This window comes from Lissotriton helveticus, chromosome 3_1 (assembly GCF_964261635.1).
Source record: "Lissotriton helveticus chromosome 3_1, aLisHel1.1, whole genome shotgun sequence".
Lineage (NCBI taxonomy): Eukaryota > Metazoa > Chordata > Amphibia > Caudata > Salamandridae > Lissotriton > Lissotriton helveticus.
Genome location: NC_136061.1, coordinates 1,796,597,258 through 1,796,620,774, shown reverse-complemented (window position 1 = coordinate 1,796,620,774; position 23,517 = coordinate 1,796,597,258). Strand labels below are relative to the sequence as shown.

The following is a 23,517-nucleotide window of genomic DNA, read 5'->3' as shown; positions in this document are numbered from 1 at the left end:
AACAACGAATTCTGGGATTTAATATTGACTGTAGTGGTCTTAGTGACCATAACCACCTCACAGTGACCGTGGCAGTGTCACGGGTGACTAGGGAAATGAGGAGGAGAATATCAGATGTCAGGGAGACGGTCACAGACCAGGGCCGATGCTTAAAATGGGCAAAATTGGACGGAGAAAGCTTCTACAAATCATTATCGGCAGAGGGGGAACAGCACCTAGAGGTGTGCTTAAACTCAGGGATAAATGGGTCCCCGCTGGTCGAGGCTTTTGAAGAAATAGGACAGCTAGTCGATAGCCTAATGCACACGACAGGGAAAGGAAAGAAAATAACTAACCCCAAAGGGTTTGATAGAGGATGCTCCTTAGCCCAAAGAAATCTTAGGGCAGCCCTCAAACACAAACCCAGAGATGGTCTGAGGGTTATCCGCTGCAGGTTACAGTATGAACAAGTAGTAAGACGAGGTAAGAAAGCCCTCCAAATTGAAACGTGGGAAGATTTACGTGAGGCTGCAGAAAAAAGAGATTGTTCCACTTTCTGGTTAATAATTAATAGACCCTGCTTTCAAGACGGAACTAGTCCTAAAATAGCATCGAATGTACTCCCCGAACAATGGTTGGAACATTTTAGTGGTCTATAGAATAGAGGGACCCCGACGGAAGGAGACCAGGCTGATAGTAGGGAGAATAGTCCAGAGGTGACGGCATTCACACTAAAGGAGATTGAGGGGGGTATAAAGGGCCTCACTCGAAATAAAACCCCTGGCCCAGATGGGATCCCGCCGGACCTCATTTTAAGTAAGATAGAATTATGGGGCCCGGTACTGACAAGAGTTATAAACGCGGCCATAGTCTCGGGCCTACCCCGCTCATGGTCGACGGCCACAATAGTACCAATATTTAAGAAGGGTAGTAGGGATAGCCCCCAATGTTATAGGCCCATTTCATTGATAGATGTAACAGCTAAAGTAATGGGTAGGGCTATCCTGAACCGTCTCATGTGTTGGGAAGAGGAAAACCGTATCCTTTCAGAAGTTGAGTACAGCTTCCGGGCTGGCAGATCCACGATAGACCAGTGTTTAAATTTATATTTATTGGTCACGAACTATACAGCAGCTAGTAATGAGAAAGTATATCTAGCTTTCATGGATCTGGCAGCAGCATTCGATTGTGTAAATCGAACAAAGCTGTGGGCTATATTGTCGGGTCTTTGGGCCGATGCTGGTCTCATTCAAATTCTGAGTGCCCTTCATCAAAACACAACAGCAAAGGTGAGGTACAATTTGGAGGGAGGGCAAACTGAGTCTTTTAAATTTACGAGTGGGGTCAGGCAAGGATGCATATTGGCACCCTTCCTGTTCTCTATTTATATTTATGGCCTAGAAAGTTTTTTAACCGATTTAAAAGTGGACTCACCCAGAATCGGAAGTAGATTAGTCCCGTTTTTCTCTACGTGGACGACGCGGTCCTGCTGGCTTGCACGCCATTGGGACTGCGGCGTCTGATTGACGGGTTCGTAGAGTTTATGTACAGTTTAGACCTATCTGCTAATCTGATGAAATCATATGTCATGGAGGTGGGCCCAAAACACAATGGGAAAATTTTTAATTATAGAATAGGTTCCACAAGCTTGGCAAAGGTACAGACCTTTTTATATTTGGGCATTTTATTTGATAGGAATCTGAGTTTTAAACCACTGATCGAGGAGCATGGTAATAAGTTAGTAGCTAGCTCAGGAGCTGTAATGAACTTCGGTAGTAGATTGGGTCGATGGTCCCCAGGGCAAATGCTGACTATGTATAACTCGATCACTGTCGCCAAAGTTGCATATGGGGCAGAACTGTGAGGGATGGCGAATGTTAAAAAATTACAGATAGAGGAGAACAAATACCTAAGGAGGCTCCTTAAAGTTCCTCATTGTGTATCTTCCTATATAGTACATGAGGAATTAGGTTGTAAGTATCTAGAAGACAGGTTGAGGAATAGACCCCTTGTGGCCTGGCTAAACATATGGGTCAACCAGGAAGCTAACTTGACCCAGCAGATAATTACAGACTGTATGGGTAGGGAGAAAGGAATGTCTATTCCTTGGCTGAAATATGTGAAAGGGGCCCTTGATAGCATTGGTTGTGGTAATCTGTTCCTAAACCCACAGAGTATTACTAAACAGGACCAAGCTAGAGTAAATGAAAAGCTGCTTAAACTTACAGCTACATTACGGGAAGCTGACGTGAAAAATAAACAAAGAAAAACCAAAGGAAATGATGGACGGAACGGCTGTAATGCCAGAAACCGGGCCTGGGAAGCTTGATTCCGGTCCAGGGAAGACATGGCTTGGCAGTTCGGGCTGGACTGTTCCCATGTCTGAACTGGGGTGGCGGAGTGAGCTAAAGAACGGTGATGGATTAAACGCAGATCAGTTGACTGGGGGGGTGGGGGGGGGGGGGGAGTGTTTGTATTGTCAATGCTCCGTCCATCATCCCCTTTGGTTTTTCTGTGAAAAATAAACAGTCAGTCCAGGCATATGTGGCAGTGAGGTCCTGTAGCGGGCTGGAGCCTTATCTTGCCCTTGTATATAATCCCCATGATAGGTTTTTATTAACGCGTTTTAGGCTCAACCTCTTCCATCATTTATTAGCGGAGCCCGCGGGTTTCACTAATCCAGTTGAGTCAAAGGGTCCCTGCGGCTGTGATCACCGATCTCCGCAGGACACCCCTCATTTTGTATTACTCTGCCCATTTTATCAAATGCCCAGGCGCCGTTTTTTAATAGATCTTTTTAAAACGGCCAATCTTAAAATCAGTGAGAGATGCCCTTGCCTTTTTAAAAGTGTCTAGAGATCCCCTGACTATTTTGTGTGACAAATTTTTTAAGAACCTCAGTTAGATTAAGGGCCACTATTGGAACGTGATAGCGGATACTGTAATGATTTCCATTTATAAGGACGGAGAAAAAATATTGCGTTTTTTATATAACTGATGAACTAAGTGTGTTGTTTCATAGTGGATCTTATTTTTTTAAGAAATGTTCGTATATTTTTAACATTGTACTTTTATGGTGTTATTGAAATGCCGAATAAAGAATATAGGAGTATAATTAGACACGATAAAAAAATATGAGACTTCAAATTAAATGTTCATTACTTCTTTTCTCACATATCTCCATTTTGTCGCATCACAGGCAAACTGTGGGAAAATGCTGAATTTTGGATCCATTTCCTCAATCCTTTCTCAAGAAGGGTAACTTCAACCACTCTGGCGGAGGTAGGGCGTGCTTGCCATGTCATAAAAGTACAGACATTTTTAGTGCCCTTTCAACACCTAGAAAACTTTTGCAACTTTATGCTAAAATTGTGTTACAAAATATTCTATTTCGCCAACTAGTTTTATTACAGCCCCAACACATGCAAATACAAACAGGGCTCTCTGTGTTAAGTTTTACACCGTTGTAATAGGCATCTTTGAGCTTGTTACTTTGAATTGTTAAGTTTTATTTAAGCTTTTGGTTCTTGCTCCTGATGTAAAAAGGATGGTGTATATTATCTTGCAGTAAATATCGCTGGCAAACTGTCTCCCCTTGGTTACGGGTGGCATTTATTACAAATGTTGCTTAACTGCTACCATGAATAAATGTGTCTTCTTCCCATTCTGTCTAAAATGACCTGTTCGTACAAGCACTCTGAGGAAAAATTACGATAAAATAAGTTTTTTTTTCTCTTCTTTTGGTCTCACAATATGTTACCAGTACTTACCTGGGCATTATAGGAGAGATGGTCCCGTGATTAAATGGCCGAACTCCATTAAAAGCTCCGACAATGTCTTGCTACAGAGTTACAGTACACTATGTTACATCGCAAGGTAATTTTATTTTCATTTTGAACGTTTGGTTTAACTTTTGCTTCAACAGCTGTTGTGCAGAATGCCACATCGAAATGCTTCAAATGTTTCTAGCATATACTGTTGGGAGACTGTTATTGAAGCAGAGATGTTTAAACAACAGTGTAAATATGTATTTGTATTAAAGCCTATATACAGCCAAGTCAAAATGTTAATCAGCCTTGTAAAATGACATTGTTAACGCGCGCTCTTCATACTCAGAAAAGCCTCAAGGTCGATTTAGTTACTTAAAAATGCAGGTTAAAAGTGTTTTTGTTTTAATCAGAAAATGTATCATTTAGGAAATGACAAATAAGGGCAGTATCGACGTGTCTGTCAAGCACAGGAAGTGATTTACGATTACCTTTTACCCACATTAAATGAATTTTAGATTTTGTTTTTTAAATTGTTTATCCAACTCTAAAGGCCAGAGCAGCATTACGTCTGTCTTCTTCTGTGGTGGTTTGGACGCGTCATGTCCGTGCCATTGGGCAATAGTCAGCAGGGAGTCTCAGAGCTGGACGATGGTGGCGTCAGATGTGGACACCTGAAGGTCTCAATTCGAATACGGACCTTTCCAGCCGTCTCCGGTACGTACATTTTGTACTTTAGATCGGAAAATTGTAACCACATGCTAGTTCATAAACTGGTTTAGCTGGTTAGTTCATGGAACAACGTGTGCCAGCCTGGCTTACCCACAAGATGCCGGCGATCAGATGGATGCGGCCCTCCATAAGCAGGGAGTTGTATAACGCATCTTGGTACTGGGATGGTGAACCGACATTTGAATACAGTTATATATGTTTTAAATATGTGGATATTTTAGCGCAGTATCAGCTACCTTTAGCTTGGAAGAGGAAAGGAGTTGGCAGGCATTGTGTACTGTGAATAAGTATATATCCGAACACTATTTAAAAAATTACATTTTATGGATTATTTCTAAGTGTAAGATTTGGTTTTCTTTTGCTTGACCATTTATGTTCAGAGCTTTGATTTTAGGCAGTGAATGAGATCTTAAGCAGCAGCGCACTAGGAGCCTAAGAGAGGAGAACCCAATTGTGAAGACACCTTACTGTACACCAGGTGTGCAAGTACCAGAAGTGGCAATAGGTAGAGCTGGGAGACAATAAGCATAATAGAAGGACCTGCGATAAATTCCCAGGCATGTTGAAATATCAAGAGAAAATGCAATAAGTGTATTATCCTGCAGTTTGCTTGCTATTCACATGGCACTATTACTTGCCTGCCATTGACCACCCCCCACCAAGCACTCAATACAATAAATATGCAATAAAAGTTCCATTAACCTAAAATCATTCCCCTGCACATACCCTCCTTGGGTTCTTGGGCCAAAGGCAACCGCGACCTGGTCAGTGATGAGCAATACAAGCGTACTCTTGTCCTCACAACACAGCGATCCTTTAGAGCAGGCCAGGAGCCAAAGCGCTCCGTTGTCTTAACACTGAATACCCCACACCCCACTGGTTCACTCTTCATAACACTCACCTTCCATCAGTACGAGCAGCACATCCCTCAGTATGGCTAGTGTGGTCCCCAGGACCAGGATGGAGAAGAGGAACGTACAGATGGGATCCACAATTTTATACTCTGGCTGGCATGAGGAAGAAAATAACATTCAGACAAGTCTTGAGGAGATTCATGTTAACTCACTTTCCAGGGATGCACAGACCAATTAAGCCTTACCCCATCTCTCCCAAACGGGAATTTCATTCCATTATTAAAGATCATTTTAATCTGTTTTTCAATAATCCACCACCAGAGCCATCCTAGGAGATTTTTTTTTTTTTAATTAAACCTTTTCAGCACACTAACATGTAAGAGCATCTTTTTCTGTAACTCAAACCACCGCTCCCAACACTAACCAGTGATAAATACAGTGAACAGCTTTTTAACAATTCATCCTTTCACTAAAACACAATGACCTTCCTTAATTCAATCCAGTCTGCATTCACCCCAAGTAATTCTACCCCTCATGAAGTACCCTCAAACGGATGTCAGCATCTCCTCCAGTCTCTAATAATATGCAACATTACCCCCACCCAGATAGGGAGGTGGGTCTCTCTCCAAACTCAATTCACAAACCTCTCCCTCAACAACCTTATTACACCTTAGAATGACCTCTCTTCAAGTAGAAACTAAGGGTTCTTGCTGATATTTAGACCGAGCTTAGGGGTCGATTAGGATGGTGGACGGATTGCCCCCAGCGGTAGCAACTGCTAGCCCGGCGGGGGCATTCTGTCCGCCATCCTCACAGAAAAGACACCCGCCACATTAGGATGGCGGGGGGGGGGGTCCGCAGCAGACGGCAAGACCGTCCGCCGCTTTTCCGCCGGTCGCCTTCGCGACCAGCGGAAAAAGTGCTTACATATGGTGGCGGTGAGACACCGCCAACCATATTACGATGCCGGTGGTCATATGCCTTTCCACAAATGCCGCCGTGGAAAGGCATACGGTCTTTGCTTTGGGGGCCCGTTGCGGGCCTCCAGGGAGAAAGGGGGGTGGGGGTGCACATGGGGGGTACCTATGGTACCCCACTGCATTTCAAAGTACAACATGGCAGGCACCGCGCGGTGCCTGTCACGTTGTGCTTTGAAACGCACAACATGCATTTTCAGCATTGCGGCGGGCGGTGCTTTCAGCACCACCCGCCGCAATGTTAAAAATGCGGGATGCACCCGCCACTGTGGCGGTTGCATCCTAATTCGACACACGGGACCTCCGCCCCTGTGGCGGACGGTCCCTTCCTACAACAGGATGGCAGACGGACTTTGTCCATCCGCCATTCTAATCGATCCCTTAGTGTCCAGCACAGCCAAGTCTTGCTTAGGCTTACAATCAGCAGAGGCTTGATGTACACCATTTTGTGATCGCAAATCCTACAATTCTCTAAATTGCAAGCTTTTGTTGCAACTAAATTGCTTTTTCAATACACTAAACCCAATATTTTGATTCAGTAACAGCTTATTGTATTGCAAAATGGGTTTTAAAAGGGATAAACCGCTAATGGGAAGGGACGCATTTAGGGCATGCCTTGTAAAAAAATCTTAATTATGGTATGTACCGGTGTTTTGTGACCGGACAACTCCAGAGTTAGGGTAGTAACATTGTCAAAAGAGGAGGGGTCCCATGGGGAGCTCTTTCCCTTTGTTATTGTTAGAAACGTTTGTTAGGGACATAGCAGTGGTCTTGGCTACTGCAGCTAACTTTAAAACAGATTTAAAAAAATTTAAACTGCAATCCGGTTTCCTGTCAAAAAGCAGGCTGTTATTTTTTTAAGTTTCTATTTTTATCAAGTATTCCCGTTTTGTTGCATTGGCATCAATAATAAAAATTTTCAGAAAATGTATGGATGTTAGCACTAAATGCTCCAACTGATCAAGGGTGAAGTTCTGATCCATTCGAATGGCAAGTGTCTTACTTATTATTTTTTAAAGCTTACTAGATATTTTACGTTAAGTGCACGTTAGACTTCCAAGTGCTATCTTGAGGGCTGTTTTTTCTGTTACAGTAGGACAATGCTATATACGTATTTGTTATCAATCCTATACCCCTGGTAGTCTTTCTGAGGGGCGCCCGCTATACCTTGAAGTAGATGACGTAAGCAGCCACCAGTACCCCGACGCTCTGCACCAGGTCCCCCACAACATGAATGAAGGCAGCTCGCACACTGGTGTTCTGCTCCTTCCCGGGGGTGGCGTTGTGCGAATGTCCATGTGATCCTTCCGTAGGGCCATGACTATGACCATGCCCGGTCTGGTGCAGGATAAATCCCATTCTGTAAGAGAGAAGCAGCTAGTGAAGAAGAGGTTTCCATTCTAGTAAAGACCACTATGAGCATGCAAGTTTCGAAATATGCAGATTTACACAAAGTTCTACAGGCATGTGTGGGTCTGATTAAGCAACAAGATGCGAGCCATATTTCTGTAAATAGAAAAGGAGAGAGCGAGAGTTGAAGTGGCAAAAAGTTTGTACTTTGTAGCTGACCCTTGCTAGTAATGTTTGATGCATAAGTAAGGCAAAATAAGTTGCACAGAGCCAGTGACCGGTAATTTTGCAGACAGCCTGTGTGGTGACGCTCACTGATACAAATTGTTTTGTGACACTCACCTTACGACAAGATTGCGATGTAAATCATCCGTTCAGGCGCAATCTTCTCCGATTCAATTTTACAGTGTCTGCTGTGAAATTGTAATTTCAATAAAGGCTTACTGTATGTTTTTGGTTTACATGAGGACGCTGCACTGTGTATATATACTCAAACTATCACTGCAGGTATATTTAAACCGCTGAATGCAAATGTTCACCATGTGTGTGAATTTTAAAGAGAATGCATTTCAAAACAAATTAGTATAAACCTCTTACACATCATCTGAGTGTGATCTGGAGGGCAATGGTATTCTGGGAATGCAAAATGTTCAGAGGGCGCAAAATCAAAAAGTAAACTAAGTGTGTATATGAGGACCAGATTTTTAATTAATAAACTAGAATTCGCTCAATAATTATGCTGTGGTTGGGAACGGACTGGCTTGAGAGCAGATAAATAAGAGTAATACACAGTTGTTTTGAAATTCGGTATTGAAAAGTAGTCAGCTAAATAAAACAAAAGCTGAGCCTCATCCATTGTGGTTGCCAAAAGTAATGAGGCAAGCTTAACCTAGAGGCAATGGGTAAAATATTTTACAGCACACAAGCAGTAATATTGTGAAAACAACACGAGAACAATCCTACACCAACTAAGAAAAATAGAGAACATTTTATAAATTATTTGACAACAAAACTACAAACGGTAGAACCGGTTATAAATTTGTAAAATTTTTGGGGAAAATTAGCATCTAAAAGATCAAAGCACCAACCGCAGACAACTGCTCATCTTGCAAGTAAAATGCAGTGGAGACAAGCCCTTTGTGTGAAGACTTAGCACAACCTATTCAGTTGCAAGTGGAGCTGAGAACAGCTCCGCCCCATATCCTGCCAGCAGATGGCCCATTCAAGCACACATAATCCCTCTAATACCCGACAAGGGAAATGCCAAATTTCTAATGGTGGTATTTTCAAAATTGTAATTTAAATTCCAACTTTACCATTAAAGATGATTTTTAATTACAATTTCCTACAGATCAAGTCGTACTTTCAATTTAATGATGGAATAGTTCAGTCACAAGGCATTTTATGGGTGGCAAGTAAGGCCACCATTAAAGGATATGCCAAAGGGTATCTTAAAAAGAAGCAGCAGACCTAAGGCTAGCATCTCTCCATACTGAAGGCTTGGGTTCTCCGCTGAGAGGGAGAACTTACCACCCAGAATAGTGAGAGAAGGGTTTTCTGGCAGCTCGAACTTGTACGAGAGGAAATTCACATCATCGCATTAAGATGGGGAAACTAGCTGTGGAGGCCCTGCACATCTGAGTCAATGGATGGGGAGACAAAAATGGTAAACTCCTCTACTGGCTTGCCTCCCATCCTCCAGCCAACTCAATCATACCAGAGGTGATGGACAGCCAGGGGTACACACAGTGTTCTCTTCGTGGTATCACAAAGACTTTTGCAGAGTACTATCGCAACCTTTACATATGGTCCTGCCAGCTGAGCCTGAACTACAGCCCCACCTCCCAGAGATACCTCTCCCAAGACTCTTACACTGAGTGTTAGCTGCTTGATCAGCAGATCTCTATTGAGGCAGTGGGAGCAGCCATCTCAATAGAGGCATTTGGAAAGACTCCAGGACCGGACTAGTTTCCTACAGAGTGTTACTCCCCTTCCTGGGGGGATCTGATACCCTGTCTCCATGCCCTTTATGAAAGGTAGCACAGAAAGGATTCTTCACCTCAGACATGGACATGGCCAGGATTGCAGTAATCTCCAAGACGCAACCTCCGTTGACCTCCTGTTCAGACTTTTGGCAAATTTGCCTTATTAACACTGACAAAGATCTACATGACAATATTGGGCACCAGCCTTAGACCAGTGCTTAGTACCCTCATCCATCCTGACCAATGTGGCTTTAAGTACAAGACACTGCCTCCGACACCTCCACGTCGCATTAGCTCATCAGCACATCCAGTCATCGAACTTGGCCCTTCTCTTTATAGATCTCGAAAAGGCGTTCAACACAGTGGACTGGAGATAGTTGAAGGTGCTGACAAGGGCTGGTGTGGGGCAGCGGTTTCACAGACTCATTTGTGTGCTCTATTTCAACCCCAGGATTCGAGTCCAGGTGAATGGGGTCCTCTCAGACTCCTTCCCTATCCATAGAGGAACACGTCAGGGTGGCCCTCTGCCCCAACCCCTCTTCACCTTGGCAACAGAGCTTTGGTGTGCCTAATTAGGTCTGATGCCCAAATTAATGGCTGGCGATAGAGAGAGACCCAAGAAGGTCCCATAGCATTGTATTGCGTATGACGGTCTACTCTTTATGGCAGATCCAGAGAGGACAGGTCCTCGCTGCCTTCAATTACTCCAGCTTTTTGGTGAGGCTTCTGGGTGGAGGGTCAACGCAACTAAATATATCCTAGTGTCCATGACTAACTCCTCTGACTATGTCTCATGGCAGTCTGCTAACCCAAATCGACCCTACGTTTGATACTTTGGAGTCTGCGTGGCACTCCTCCCAGAGCTCACTTAGGCACTTAATATCACTACGGTGATTAAGAGAGCTCAGGAAGACCTGCATAGATGGAAGATGCTACAGTTAAATCCTTTGGGTAGAATAGCCCAATATAAAATGATGTTTTTTTGTTTCATTTAGGTCTTTCAGAACCTGCTGCTCTGCTTGCCCAGTCATTGGTTTCTGGCACTGGTTCCTTTGGGGGGGAGCCAGACACTGAATGGCCTTTTCCCATTGTCAACGGGCTTCCTATGACAGTGGCTTTAGAATGTCCAAAGTTTATATGTACTATCGCTCAACCAAACTTTAGGCGCTTAATGATTGGTAGAGTGGTCCAACTCGATGCACCAGCTGGAGCTAGCCTCCCTGGGGCTTTCCGATCCAAGCGATGCTGTGCGGTTCCCCAATCCCAAACTCCTTTCCAGAACAGACTCAAGCAATTTTCCTTCTATGGAGATTGATGCTTTGGCCGACACATTGGAAAACAAAGCTGACACTACAGACCCTACCCCCCATTCTCCCCCCTTTGCATGGCATCTGGTTGAGAGACATGGTCACACTGGAGGGCCTCAGGAGGTGGGACCTTTTAGGGATTTCACAATTAGAAGACATCTGGTCAGGGAACCCATATACGGACGTTCCAGGAGTTGAAAGACATGCAGGATCAATCCTACACAATTTTATAAATACTTGCAACTTAGGCACGCGCTCACCACCCACCTACCCGCCAACACTCCCATATGGAGTTTAGTCCACTGGAAGGCAAGATCGTGTAGGGGCACTGGGGAAGGGAGGCATTTCCCAAATCCATCACACACTCTTTCAATGCCTTCCCTATACAAGAATATCTCAGGACATGCTGGGAGAGTTGGCTGGACCCCTTGGAGGAGGACGACTGATGGGACACACTCATGGCCCCCCAGGTCATTATAATTTCCTCCAGACTGAGGCTAATCTCAACCCCGGCCGACTCTACCAGGCAGGCCTTTTGTCGAGCCTTGTCTGGCCTCGCTGTGCAACGACCCTTGCAGACATTTATCACATGGTATGGGCTTGCCTGGCAACAGGTAGATACTCGAAGGCTATAGTCACAGAAGTCACCATGGTACTGGGAGGCCTTTCTCCTGGGGGTTCTGAAGGGCATGGGAAGATCTCGAGCATACAAAATGGTCTTGGGCACAGCTCTTACGGTGGCAAAAGACCTAGCCACCAAATGGAAGTTGCCACCCCCCTCCCTCCCCACAGTCTCACAGTTGGGCAGAGGCTTGGACTGATGTGCAAAACAGGAGAACTCAGTTTATGTAGCATGGGGCTATCCTCGGAAGTACAAAAAGGTGGGAGGCAGGCAGCTGGGTCAAGTGGAAGGAATTGGGGGAAATCATACTAATAGTGCGCTCCAGTGGAAATGCATATACACTTCTCAGTGTTGCTGATGAGATTCCAATAACACAATCCATGCATTGGGTCGAAACATGATTCATACTGCTATCATGTGGCTGTCTTGATTGTATTAAAATCAGTAAAGTGGACTATCAAAAACAAAACGGAGTTTAAGGCTAGGGGTGGCAGAGAACTTCCCTCTGCCAGAGGAGTTTGCAGAGTTTTGCCAACTGGGGAGCAAAGTTTGGCAAAAACTCTGATTTCGCTGTGTGGCAGACTTTGCCCCCACCGCCCACCCCTATGCTCTATAGCCTTAGGCTATCATTAGCTCACTATCCCAGCTATATTACAGTTCAAAGTTGGCTTTTAATGATGAGTAATGTGATGTGACAACCGGTCTGTAAATTCTGCCCAATCTCCATTGCCCTTTGTTGATGTTTTATCGACAACAGTTCTTTGTGATATCAGTACTTCCGTGCGCATAAAAGGCAATCCATATGGCTGAACATATTATAGGAGTCGCATGGGATGGGAGGGACTCATGAATTGTAAGGTGAAACCTCAGCCACTGTTAGTGTGATATACAAAATTCCAGAGTACTCTTTGGTTGTTGATTCTGCAAGTGCCTAATTATGGCAAGGAGGGGTGGCGTGAGTGCCTTAGGTGCTCACGGAATCAAGCAGTTCAAAACACTCGATTGGGCAGTAAAGTGCAGCGATCTGGCATTCATCGGAACACAGGATTGGCTATTGAGTTTTTTTTATTTCCCATAGGTTGTAGAACATCAAAGATTGTGGTGCGACTTACAATTTGGCTGAAGCTACATTTACTGGTTGTCCATTGGCTGTGGTGGTTTTCTGGGAAGTGACGTAAAAATTATACCTCCTGCACGTACAAGCTTCTGTGTGAATAGAGCAGGCAGGCACCTGACTGTTGAATGGGTGATTTGAGGCAGCATCAAAGTGAGTCGGAGGCCACCTGTCACACATTAGCTGAATATGCCAGATAACATCCATTGAGTGTTAGTTGGCCTGACAAAAATCCGCCTCCTGTGGGAGGCACTGTACCCGGAGGACTAGGCATGCATACTCTAGTCACAGTCACATGCTGGTGAGGGTTGTGCGCACCCACATACATGGGTTTGCCTGAGAATATGGCAAGGGAGCGTGCAGTGCCGTTCCCCACTCTTATAAGCCGCTGAGATGTGCAAAGTTCAAACACCCCACCACCGCATTAAAACAAGGAGACAGCAGCTGTTGTCACCACGGCCAGGGACTTTAAGAAGAGGCGGCAGGCGAGCCCTGGTGCAAGCAGCAGGACAGACATCCTTCTGCAAAGTGTTGAAGCCAGAGCACGATGTATCTCCAGAGGAAGAAGGCTACCAACATCCACTCTACAGTGTGTATACAGTGCTGTCAGCGCTTCTCTGTCTGAGACTGTGCACGGACTGCTGTTTATGGTGGTTCAAAAAGGGGTGTGGTGATGGACAGAGTATCTGAATTAAGTAGAACACTCCTACCCAGTCAAAAGATCAGGGCTTGATCCATCACCGTTTTTTAGCTCACTGCACCATCCCAGTTCAGAACCTGGCTACATGCAAATTAGTCTGTCCCTGGCCCAGTGCATCATGGGAACAGGGCAGACCAAACTACCAAGCCAATTCTTTACTGGAAAGGAAACAAGCTCCCGGGGACCGGTTTCTGGCATTACAGCCGTCTTCGGCCCAGCTTGCTTGAATCCTGATGGTGCAGTGAGCAAGGGACTCACATCTGAGCATACCCTTCCACACTTGTGGTGGCTAAAATGATTCAAAAAGGGGGGTGGTGATGGACAGAGTATCTGAATTAAGCAGAACACTCCTACCCAGTCAAAAGATCAGGGCTTGATCCATCACCGTTTTTTAGCTCACTGCACCATCCCAGTTCAGAACCTGGCTACATGCAAATTAGTCTGTCCCTGGCCCAGTGCATCATGGGAACAGGGCAGACCAAACTACCAAGCCAATTCTTTACTGGAAAGGAAACAAGCTTCCGGGGACCGGTTTCTGGCTCCTTTTCTGAATCGTTTATGGTGGAGCAGAACTCATCGGAATTCCACTGAGTGTTTGTGCAACTCTGCAGAATTCCCAGTAGTGCAACTCCAGAATCTCCGTCTACCCCTAATTAAGGCTCGGTAAGGGGATAATATTGCCAAATCGAATTGGCAGTTCGAAATTTATTTAGGCTGCAATGGCAGGTCTGGGACATGTTTATGGGGCTATTTAAGTGGGGTTAACAATAAGTACTGAAGCATTGAAGTTACAGGCCCTGGGTATATGCTATACCCCTCTATAAGGTACTTATAAGTAAATTAAATGTGCAGTCCGTGTATAACAATTTTACCATGTTTAGGAGAGTGCGCAGAAGCACTATAGCACTGACTAGCAGTGGCAAAGTGTGCACCCCTCCCTCTAGCGCCTTGAGACCCTCTGGGTGAGTAGTGCGCTTTATAAATGCCTGAACTAGAGTCCTTAGACCAATAAAAACAAATTCATCAAAAAGTGGAAGGTAAAGGCAAAACGTTTGGGGTGACCCTGCGGAGAGTTTCAAGTCCAACAAGGGTTGAGATCAATATATGTACATGAAGAAATACAAAACGTGGTGTGAACAATTTGGCAAGTTTTCAGAAAACCCTGTTAACTCTTGCTTTTTGCAGTGTGGGAGTACAAACTGTAAACTACATGCTAAAATGCAGCCTATCATATGGTACTGCTTCCAACAGGTAGGTTCACCATCAATAATTACCACACTGGACATTCACCAAAACAACGCAAAAAATGACAGCAGTGAAGTAGGCATTTCACCATAAAACCTGAAGGAGGCTGGAGAGGGAGGAGAGCTTGTAGTTAGGATCATACCTCAGAATTATGCAGTCGTCCTCGTAGAGAAGGAAAGGAAACAGGTTTTTTGCAGATCCCTCCCCACACTTTGTGCTTCATTTGTACCACAGTGCTCATGGTATTTGACTCAAAGTGCCCTGGAGCCTGCTAACCAGGTCCCAGTGCCAGTGCTTTCTCCCGAAATACGACTTGTGTGAATTGGAAACCCCAATTGGTAAGGGATTTGACCCCACCCCCTTATAAGTTCCTTTTTAAGTGCTACCAGTGGTACCCAGGGCATGGGAGTTAAAGGGGTCACCAGGGCAAGATGCACTGGTTGTCCCATTTAAACAGATGACAGCAGGCGTGCCAATGCAGACATAGTGCAAACTGCTACAACTTGACTGTGCCCTCACCTTGAGTGGCAAAGTCACAGCACTTTTTTTATGTCTCGGCTCTAGACTGTGCATGCAGTGTCTTGAAAGAGGCATGTTGTATCACTTTGTGGGCTTCAGACCGCCCATAGGCTTCCCATTTGCTGGCTACATCAATCTTCTACCCTTTCTCCCCATTTGTCCATGGTATGGATGCATCATGTCTCTTACTGTTTTTATCCCTCCCAGACTTTTGTGGTCTGGTCCTGGGTCCCGCATCACCTTAATCCCAAGTGAGTTACACTCAACTGGACCTGTGAGTGACCGATTGGCACTAGTGTTTTTTCCCCATTGACTGCAACATTAAAGTTTTGCAGTAGTGAATTACACTGATTTCTTTTTCTTTCTAAAATCCATAACTCCTTTTATACTGATCGGATTGGGTTTATTTTGGGGTCAAACTTTATATGAAAATCGTTTTTATTTTTTATAAATGGGCGTTTGATTTCTTTCGAGTACTGTCAATTACTTATCATCCATGTTGGTACTCTAAAATGCTTCTTAACACATCTTCCTCTTGTAAAGCATGTCAGCTCTGTGCCACATTAGCCGGACTGAGCAAGGGATTAATTAGTGTGAATCCAAAGGGCATATTTTGGGGTATTGTGAGAGTACTGCATAACAAACCCTTACCAGCCCACTACCCAATACTCCACTTTTCTACACTTCTGTTACAGCTGTGGGATCCTGAACTTGTTTTTACACTACCACTTGGTCATATCTGATTTTACACGAGAATTCCACTATTAATATTAGACCCAAATTATTTGTTAAAACTTTTTTTTCAAAAGTTTTTTTAATTTTCATTGTTAGGGCCCCTTGTAGACCCACATCCCAAAGTAAAAAAAAAAAAAGAAAGTTAAGAAATGTTTTTGCAAAGCTTTAAAAAAGGTCCTACCTTTCAATTAAAGGGTTAGGCACAATGGAGTTTGACAAGAACTTCTGCCTGTGTCATTCCAATCAGAAGATTAGTGATCTAACAGTTTTGTGCAAAATTTAGGACATTGACTATATAAAGCAACAGCCAAAACAGAGGTCCTGGAAAGGGCCTTCAGCTCCTATTAGAAAGAAAACCTACAGAAGGAGGACCATTGCTCAGAAAAAACCCTGAAGAGGGTTAGGATGATGCCCTAGCCCAAATAGAGGATGGTGGGGAGGAAGGTAAAGACCACAACTCTCCAACCTTTCTCAGACCCCTTTCACCGGCAGGAAATGACAGAAGTCACTCTAGCAGGCCTCCAACTGGTAAGGTGGTACTAAGCCTCGAGGCAGAGCTTGATCTCCTCACACTAGAGCAGAACACAATTTAACTTGACTAAAGGATACTAGCCCACAAAGGGATGTCCCCGAGTTTAGTGATGGTGATGGCATTGATAAATGGTTTGCAGTCTTTGAGAGGGCCTGCAAAATGAGTCTAGGCCACCGGGGCCCGCTACTGTGGGATTTGTTCTCAGTCTAGGGGAGAGGTAGACTTCGGACCCTTACTCAGGATGTTCCAGAGTCCTATCAGCATATGAAGGAGCATATGAAGGAGACCTTAATAGAAGGATTTGGACTCACCACAAAAGAGTGCAGAGTGAAGTTTAGGGACACCGATAAAGGTCAAAATCAGACATGGGTGGACTTTGAATACACTTCAGGAAAACCTCTAGAAGGTTGGATAAAAGGCAACGAGGTAGACACTTCTAAGCCCATTGGCTTCTTGCACCCACACCCCTAAAACTAGTATTCAAGGGGCACCCCTGGCACCCAAATCTGAGATCTGATTTGACTCGCAACAAAGGACAAAAGAAATCAGTCAACTAAAATATGGCTTTGAGGGATGCCAAAACAGCTTTTATGGTACTTGTAAGAAGTGCATTTCCATGTCAGTTTTCACATGGAGTACTGCTTGCATCACTGATTCGACGTCGTGGTTTGGGAGGACTGCTATGAGACGTTTTAGGGAGTATAGTGTTGCGCATGCTGATTTCGTGATATGATCAACCCGTGAGTTTATGGACAGATTAGGGTCCAACCAAAAGGCTAGAGTTTCCAGTTGTTTCTGCGGGTTGAGAGAGATTTACAAACTTTAGTTCAGCCAAATGATGTCATTTTTGGTGATAAGTCCATGCTTAACAGATTGTTTTCTGTCTTTTAGGTAAGAAACAAGCCAATGGAGCATAGATCCAGATAGACCCATTCAAACTTTAACACCATTGACCATCAAAAGATTCTAAAACCCTTGAACGCTTTTTCATCAAAGAGTACCCATAGCCATGCCTCTCTGTTATTAAACACGTTATATGTCAATTACGATTCTACCTGCACTGATTTCATTGATACATCTAGAAGCCGGATTTATGCTGTATATTTAAAGAAACAAAGGTTCAAGGATTTTTTTTTTTTTACTTTCGTTCTCATTGCACAACACGCATACAACCGTGAAATAAGGTACCCACAATAATTATATTAAAAAACATTTACAATTGAAAATTCAGAAAATACAAAACTCCTGTACATAGAATATTTGTGGGTACCTTATTTAACTCTTATATGTATGCGTTTTCTATGATCAATGTTTTTTGAAGAAAAAAATCCTGAACCATTGTTGCTTTAATTCTGTTTATTGACCCCATGTTCTGGGGAATAGGGCTGCCGCTATTGTCTGGAACCGTACATTTAAATGTAATATCAATATGGCTTTGAAAGGCATTTAATTAATCCGAAAAGCTCAAAGGAAATGGTGACGTTCCAGGTTCATCCATGAATATATGATAGCTTGAAAAAATGGTTATCCTATGACAAAAATAGAACCAGAAGATAAAACGGAGCTCATTTCTGAAAGAGATAATCCAAAACAGCTATTCCGATCACTGTTGCAAAAGGGTTTTCAGTGCCTTCTTGTGAAAGGGATTTGTGTGGACAAGTCCATATCTGGAGCATAGGTTTCTCCTGAACCAGGCTTGAAATGAGAAGTCCCACTGATTATCGAACGACTAGTGCTACACACAAGAGCCTTGCAAACACAACTCTTCTACAAACCAATTAATTTAATTCCGACTCAGAGCCTGCTTTAAGGCTCATTTCACAATCCTAAAAGTATTAGAGAGGGGTCCTAAATACACCAAAGGGAAAGGACACCAGTAATAAACACTGAAAACTAAGGATCCCTTTGGGCTCTCTTTTTTATGCACACATCAAACGTATACCTTTGTCAATCATGCCATATTCTAATAGCACCAGTTAGAATCCAAGAATGCAATGTAAAAAAGTCATAAATCTTTTATTTATCTGTCCTGACACCAATATCTTATCTAAGATATTGGTGTCTAAGTGTGCATCCATGTTAACCAGGACGTATTTTTACATATATTGTTTTGAGTTTATGTGATTAATTTGTATATATGTATTATATGTGTTTCTCCCTGCTCATGCAATTTGTCGCTTTGTGACAAAAAGCTTGTGTATATTTTTATATTTGTGTTATGAGATCTCTGAAGAGACATGTTTTTAACTAATTGATCATAGTTTTTTAGTACAGATAAATAAATGATTTATGACCTTTTTACATTGTATTCTTGGATTCTAACTGGTGCTATTAGAATGTGGCATGATTGACAAAGGTATTCGTTTGATGTGTGCATAAAAAAGAGCCCAGTTCTAAATGCTCTTCAGATCCGTACCTGCAGGCAGGCAATCACCAGCTGGATGGGTGCAGGCTCGAACATTTTAATATGCTGCGTAGTGAAATTTATGAAAAAAGTAGAGACTTTACTTTCAAAGGCCGAATTAACTTAAGAGTGGGGACTGTAAAATAATGTTTTACATTTTTAGAACCGAAAAAATAGAAATATATTTTAAGAAAATGAATTTTATTTTTTTTAAATTGTAAATTGTATATGTATACTTTATGGTTGTGACAAACCAAATAAAGTTAATCTTGACTGACTGATATATGTTGGTTTAATTTGTGGATTGTTTCTATTCTTCCTCCGCAAGAGAAGAGAGATCTCATCATCGCTTTGGAAGATTAGCAGCATTTAACCTGCGAGTTCCTGGTTTGAAAATGTGTAAAGCAACTTTCCATTTTCAACTTGAGCTTGGTGAAGCTGCAGAGAAATCAAGGTATCAAACAGCTCAAATTAGGAAATGGAGGAGAAGGGTGCATTTTAAGAAATTTAGATCAGAGTGCACTTTTTACAGGACCACGTAGGATGCTACTTGGGGAACCAAGAGCATCACTTTCATTCATGCAGCAGGTGCAATAGTATTGGGGCCCTGAAGTGTCAGAAGTCATCTATTCACGAAGTAGACAGTTAAGCCTATTGTCCTTGCTTGCAATTAAGTTAATGGCCAAGACAGACACCTGTCATGCAGCAGGCCTTAGAGACCACACCCAAAGCGTTGTCCAAAGCAGTAAGAGATTTCTAAGCACACACCGTGAAATCTCACACAGAAATGGCTGTTCAGCAACTATTAAACAGTTAATGTTGCTCAACAAACCGTAGGTGAAGTCGGACTTCCACTGTGTAAGCCAGCTACACTCATTTAATACAAGATACGTGCATCAGAAAAGAAAACCAGATTAAAATGTATGTAAACACCATCAGTATTCTTCAACCAGGGTGGATATTTTAAGCATAGTCAAAGCTGTACACACTGCATAGTGTTGAGAACAAGATTTTTTGTAGGAGTTGTGGTAGAAGATACTTAGGAGGGGCTTCCCCTGAAATGCGCACTGCACCAGACTACGAACTATGCCATTTGGATAATTTCAATGGCATACCCAACCACTTTAGAGAATATACATATACTTTATGCCATTTGCCTATATTTCAAACATCACTTTTCAGCTGTCTGGATGACTAAAGGTCAAGTGACCCTGTCCATTCTTATAAGTATAAAAGATGAAAACGTATTTTCTTTCTGAATTTATACCAATGTATTATTTTGTTATCACCAGCTACCCACATTACTGAAAAGTGCTGTGATCAGCCTTCCTTCAGCAAATTGACCATATGAACATGTTTAAGGAAGCCACTAATCTATTTTTGTGACACCAATCGGAATATATTTGATTTTAGGGTCTGGCTGAACAAGACAAACAATCCCTACCAGCCAAGCATTCTTTAAAGAGGTGTAAATCCACATAGCCACCCGTCGTACGTTTTAGACCACACTCCATTTATTTAAGTTTGTAATGAAAGATGTCAAGAAGAATATTTGAGAGTACCCTACTTAAATCCGGTGTCAGGAACCTGTAGCCCATGAGGTAGCTTCTCTGTAAAGCTCCCTGGCAGCCACCCAATGTTGTGAGTAATCAGATCAGGTCAATTAAACTAATATATAATGCATCATAATCAGTCCTAAATCAATCAGACTCTGAGTCTGTCTAATTCACCTAACAAAACAAACAGTGATTGCTTTGGAGCGATTCAAAGTGTGTTACAGACTTCCTTAATCTAACAGACCTGGTGATAATGGACAGGATCCAGTTGCTGTGGGAGTCCAAGGCAGTGTGATTTTCACCTAATGGTGTTGCCCCACAAAGTGTTTTGAAGAAGGGACAGAGGGACTGAAGCAGACAGTGATCCATTGTATACCTTGATAGGAGCTAATCAATTACACTGTTGCGGCATCCAAGTGAGATAGCGCAGGTAGAAAGAACCAGGACCTGGATGGATTGACGTATGCATACATCAAGGACCACTGGTACCACTGAAGAGAACAAAGTGTTTTAAGGACTGGCTCTTGGTGAAGGGAGTGTTGGAACAGGTCACCAAACACGACATGCTCCACTAACCCCCTTCAATGCATACACGATCCCTCTGGCCAACATCACCCATGCACACATCAACATCCTCTCCTACACAGTTGACTCGCAACTCATACTCTCCCCTCTCAGGCAAAACCCACAACTTGAGAAACATTTCACGCCTTTATGACCAAGTCACTATCTGGATGAAAGCAACTGTCTCAAGCTCAACAGCGACAAGACCGCAGTAGTGATCTTTGGCAAGGACACCTCACCATGAGACTCCAACTGGTGGTCAGCCAAACTCAAACCCACCCATGCCAGGAACCTCAGAATAATAAGACAGCAAACTGGACATGACTGCACAAGTCAATGTCATCACTGCATCCTGCTTCAACACACTGAGGATGCAGAGGAAGAGCTTCAAATAGCTCCCAAGCACCACTAGACAAATTGTCTCTCACGCCCTAGTCTCCAACAAGTTGGAGTATAGGAACACTCTTTACGTTTGAATAGCCAAGCAACTCACTAGAAGACTACAAACCATCCAGAACTTGGCAGCCAAACTCATCCTCGAAGTCCCACACAGAACTCCCATCATGCCACACCTCAAGGAGCTACCCTGCCTACCGGTACACACATTCAAGGCACTACATAACTCAGGCCCCTGAACAGTCGCATCTCCTTCCACCAACCACCCAGACACCTCAGCTGTGCAGGAAACTTTTTTTATTTTTTTTATTAGCATTTTATTAAACATTAGGCATCTCACAATTACAATAGCAGATGATATTATAGACATTATGTTTGAAATACTGAGACTCAGAAAACAAACACCCCATGGCTATAATGTACAGCAATATCAAAAAGAATAAAATGAAAAGAATTGCAGCATAAGTCCAGACATAGCTCTGCAGGAAACTTACTCGCACACATTCCACGCATATACAGAAGCAAATCAGGAGGACATCGCCCCTAAAGCATGAAATTACCTACTCCACAGAGCCTCCCCCTCTTCTTGAATTCCGCAAGAAGCTGAAGACCTGGATTCTCAAATATCCAAGCTGCCATAGGCAGGGCTAGGCACCCACCTGCTCAGCAACAGGATGCCCTCAGAGTTGAAGAGCACTTTACAAATACAGATAACAAACCCATCCCCCCCCATCTCCACTCTCACCACATTAGTTTTAACCGGAGTTATATTAAACATGCAAAAGCCACTCATCCCTTTCTTGAACACTTTAAGTGTCAATATCCAAACTTTTTTACCAAAATACTACACATTTCTTTTTACACTATGGTTTCAGTCCAATCTGTACTTTTCTTCATGTTTTTTCATCTGATTCGGTTTCCACACTCAAAACGGTTACATCTTTCCCCTTAATCCACAACCACTCAGAGTATATTCTGGTTCCTGTCACTATTCCCTTTAAAAGTTAGAAAGGAATCCTATCAGCAACAGTGTTTGGTGTGGTGTGATAAGACCAAAATTCCTCCCTGAGCACCGCCATCAATGATCCTCCAGTATCCACCGCTTGTTGCACACACCCGTTAACCAATCTGTTAGTGCTTTCAACTAAACCATTTGCCAGGAGAACATAAAGAACTGTCCTCAAATGTGCAACACCCAAGTCCTTCAAAAAATCCTGCAGGTTTAAAGACACAAATTGCAATCTAATATCTGTTAAAATGTTATCTGGAATACCCTCCATGGAAAACTATTCCTTCAGAAAATAAATTACAGGCCAAGTAGTTACTGTGCAGACACAACAAGTGTAAAATATGAAAGGTTAGTCTACCATCATAACTACAAACCTCTTGGATGGGTGTAACAGATGAAATGGGCCATCAATGCCCAATCTCGTTTGATTTAGGACTTAGTATACAGGAAGATGCCAGTGGTTTTACGGGAAAAGCCTGCACCTCTTTTAGTTTGCAAAATATACAATACAAAATGTCCATCGGCGTGCTCCATGTCAACACCGTGCCATCACAGTGTCACTATGTATATAGAGAAACTCTCCAATAACTAGAACAAGAAAGACAGAGCACAGCACAAACTAGTATTATCTGACTAACACAAGTCCGTGATCAGTTTAATTCCAAACAAAACATCAATTGTGACAATCAATATATATTCATGTTGATCTTCAATGAAGTTGACACATAGGTATAGATGGGAACAGCCGACGTGTTTTGTCGTAAGACTACTTTCTCAAGGCGTGGGTCCATAAATTTGTATGTGCACACAATCAGCGAGAGCAACCCATTCTTCTTGCATATGAAGATGTCATAGGTGCAGGGCAATACCAATATACAATTGTATGTCTCAATGAACGGTGAAGTCAATTTGTTATATGAATGGTGAGCCCGTAATACATTAAGGTAGACTAAAGGGAGTCCACAGGTCAAGACATCCCAATACAAAAAGTATCTTTAGAGACGTGATCTACGGTGTAGCAAAGTGTAAGCTTTTAGGTCACATCCACGACAAGCAAAGCGTGCTCCTCCTCCCTGTATGAAAGTTTTAAATTGTTAAGAACATTACTATCTCAGAGGAAGAGTCGAAATAAAATATAGTGCTTGCGCATTCGGTCGACCAAACACATTT

General features: G+C 43.1%; 1 protein-coding gene across 2 annotated transcripts in view; it reads right to left on the bottom strand.

The window, feature by feature from the left end:
- Window positions 1–23,517, bottom strand: part of SLC30A2 (solute carrier family 30 member 2) — a 399,949-nt gene that overhangs the window by 10,180 nt on the left and 366,252 nt on the right. For both annotated transcript variants that reach the window (XM_078682685.1, XM_078682684.1), the window contains 2 exons: window positions 7,477–7,669; window positions 5,380–5,485 (listed from right to left, as the gene is read on the bottom strand). In XM_078682685.1, coding sequence (XP_078538811.1) covers window positions 5,380–5,485; window positions 7,477–7,669 — 299 coding nt within the window. The remainder of the gene's footprint in view (window positions 1–5,379; window positions 5,486–7,476; window positions 7,670–23,517) is intronic.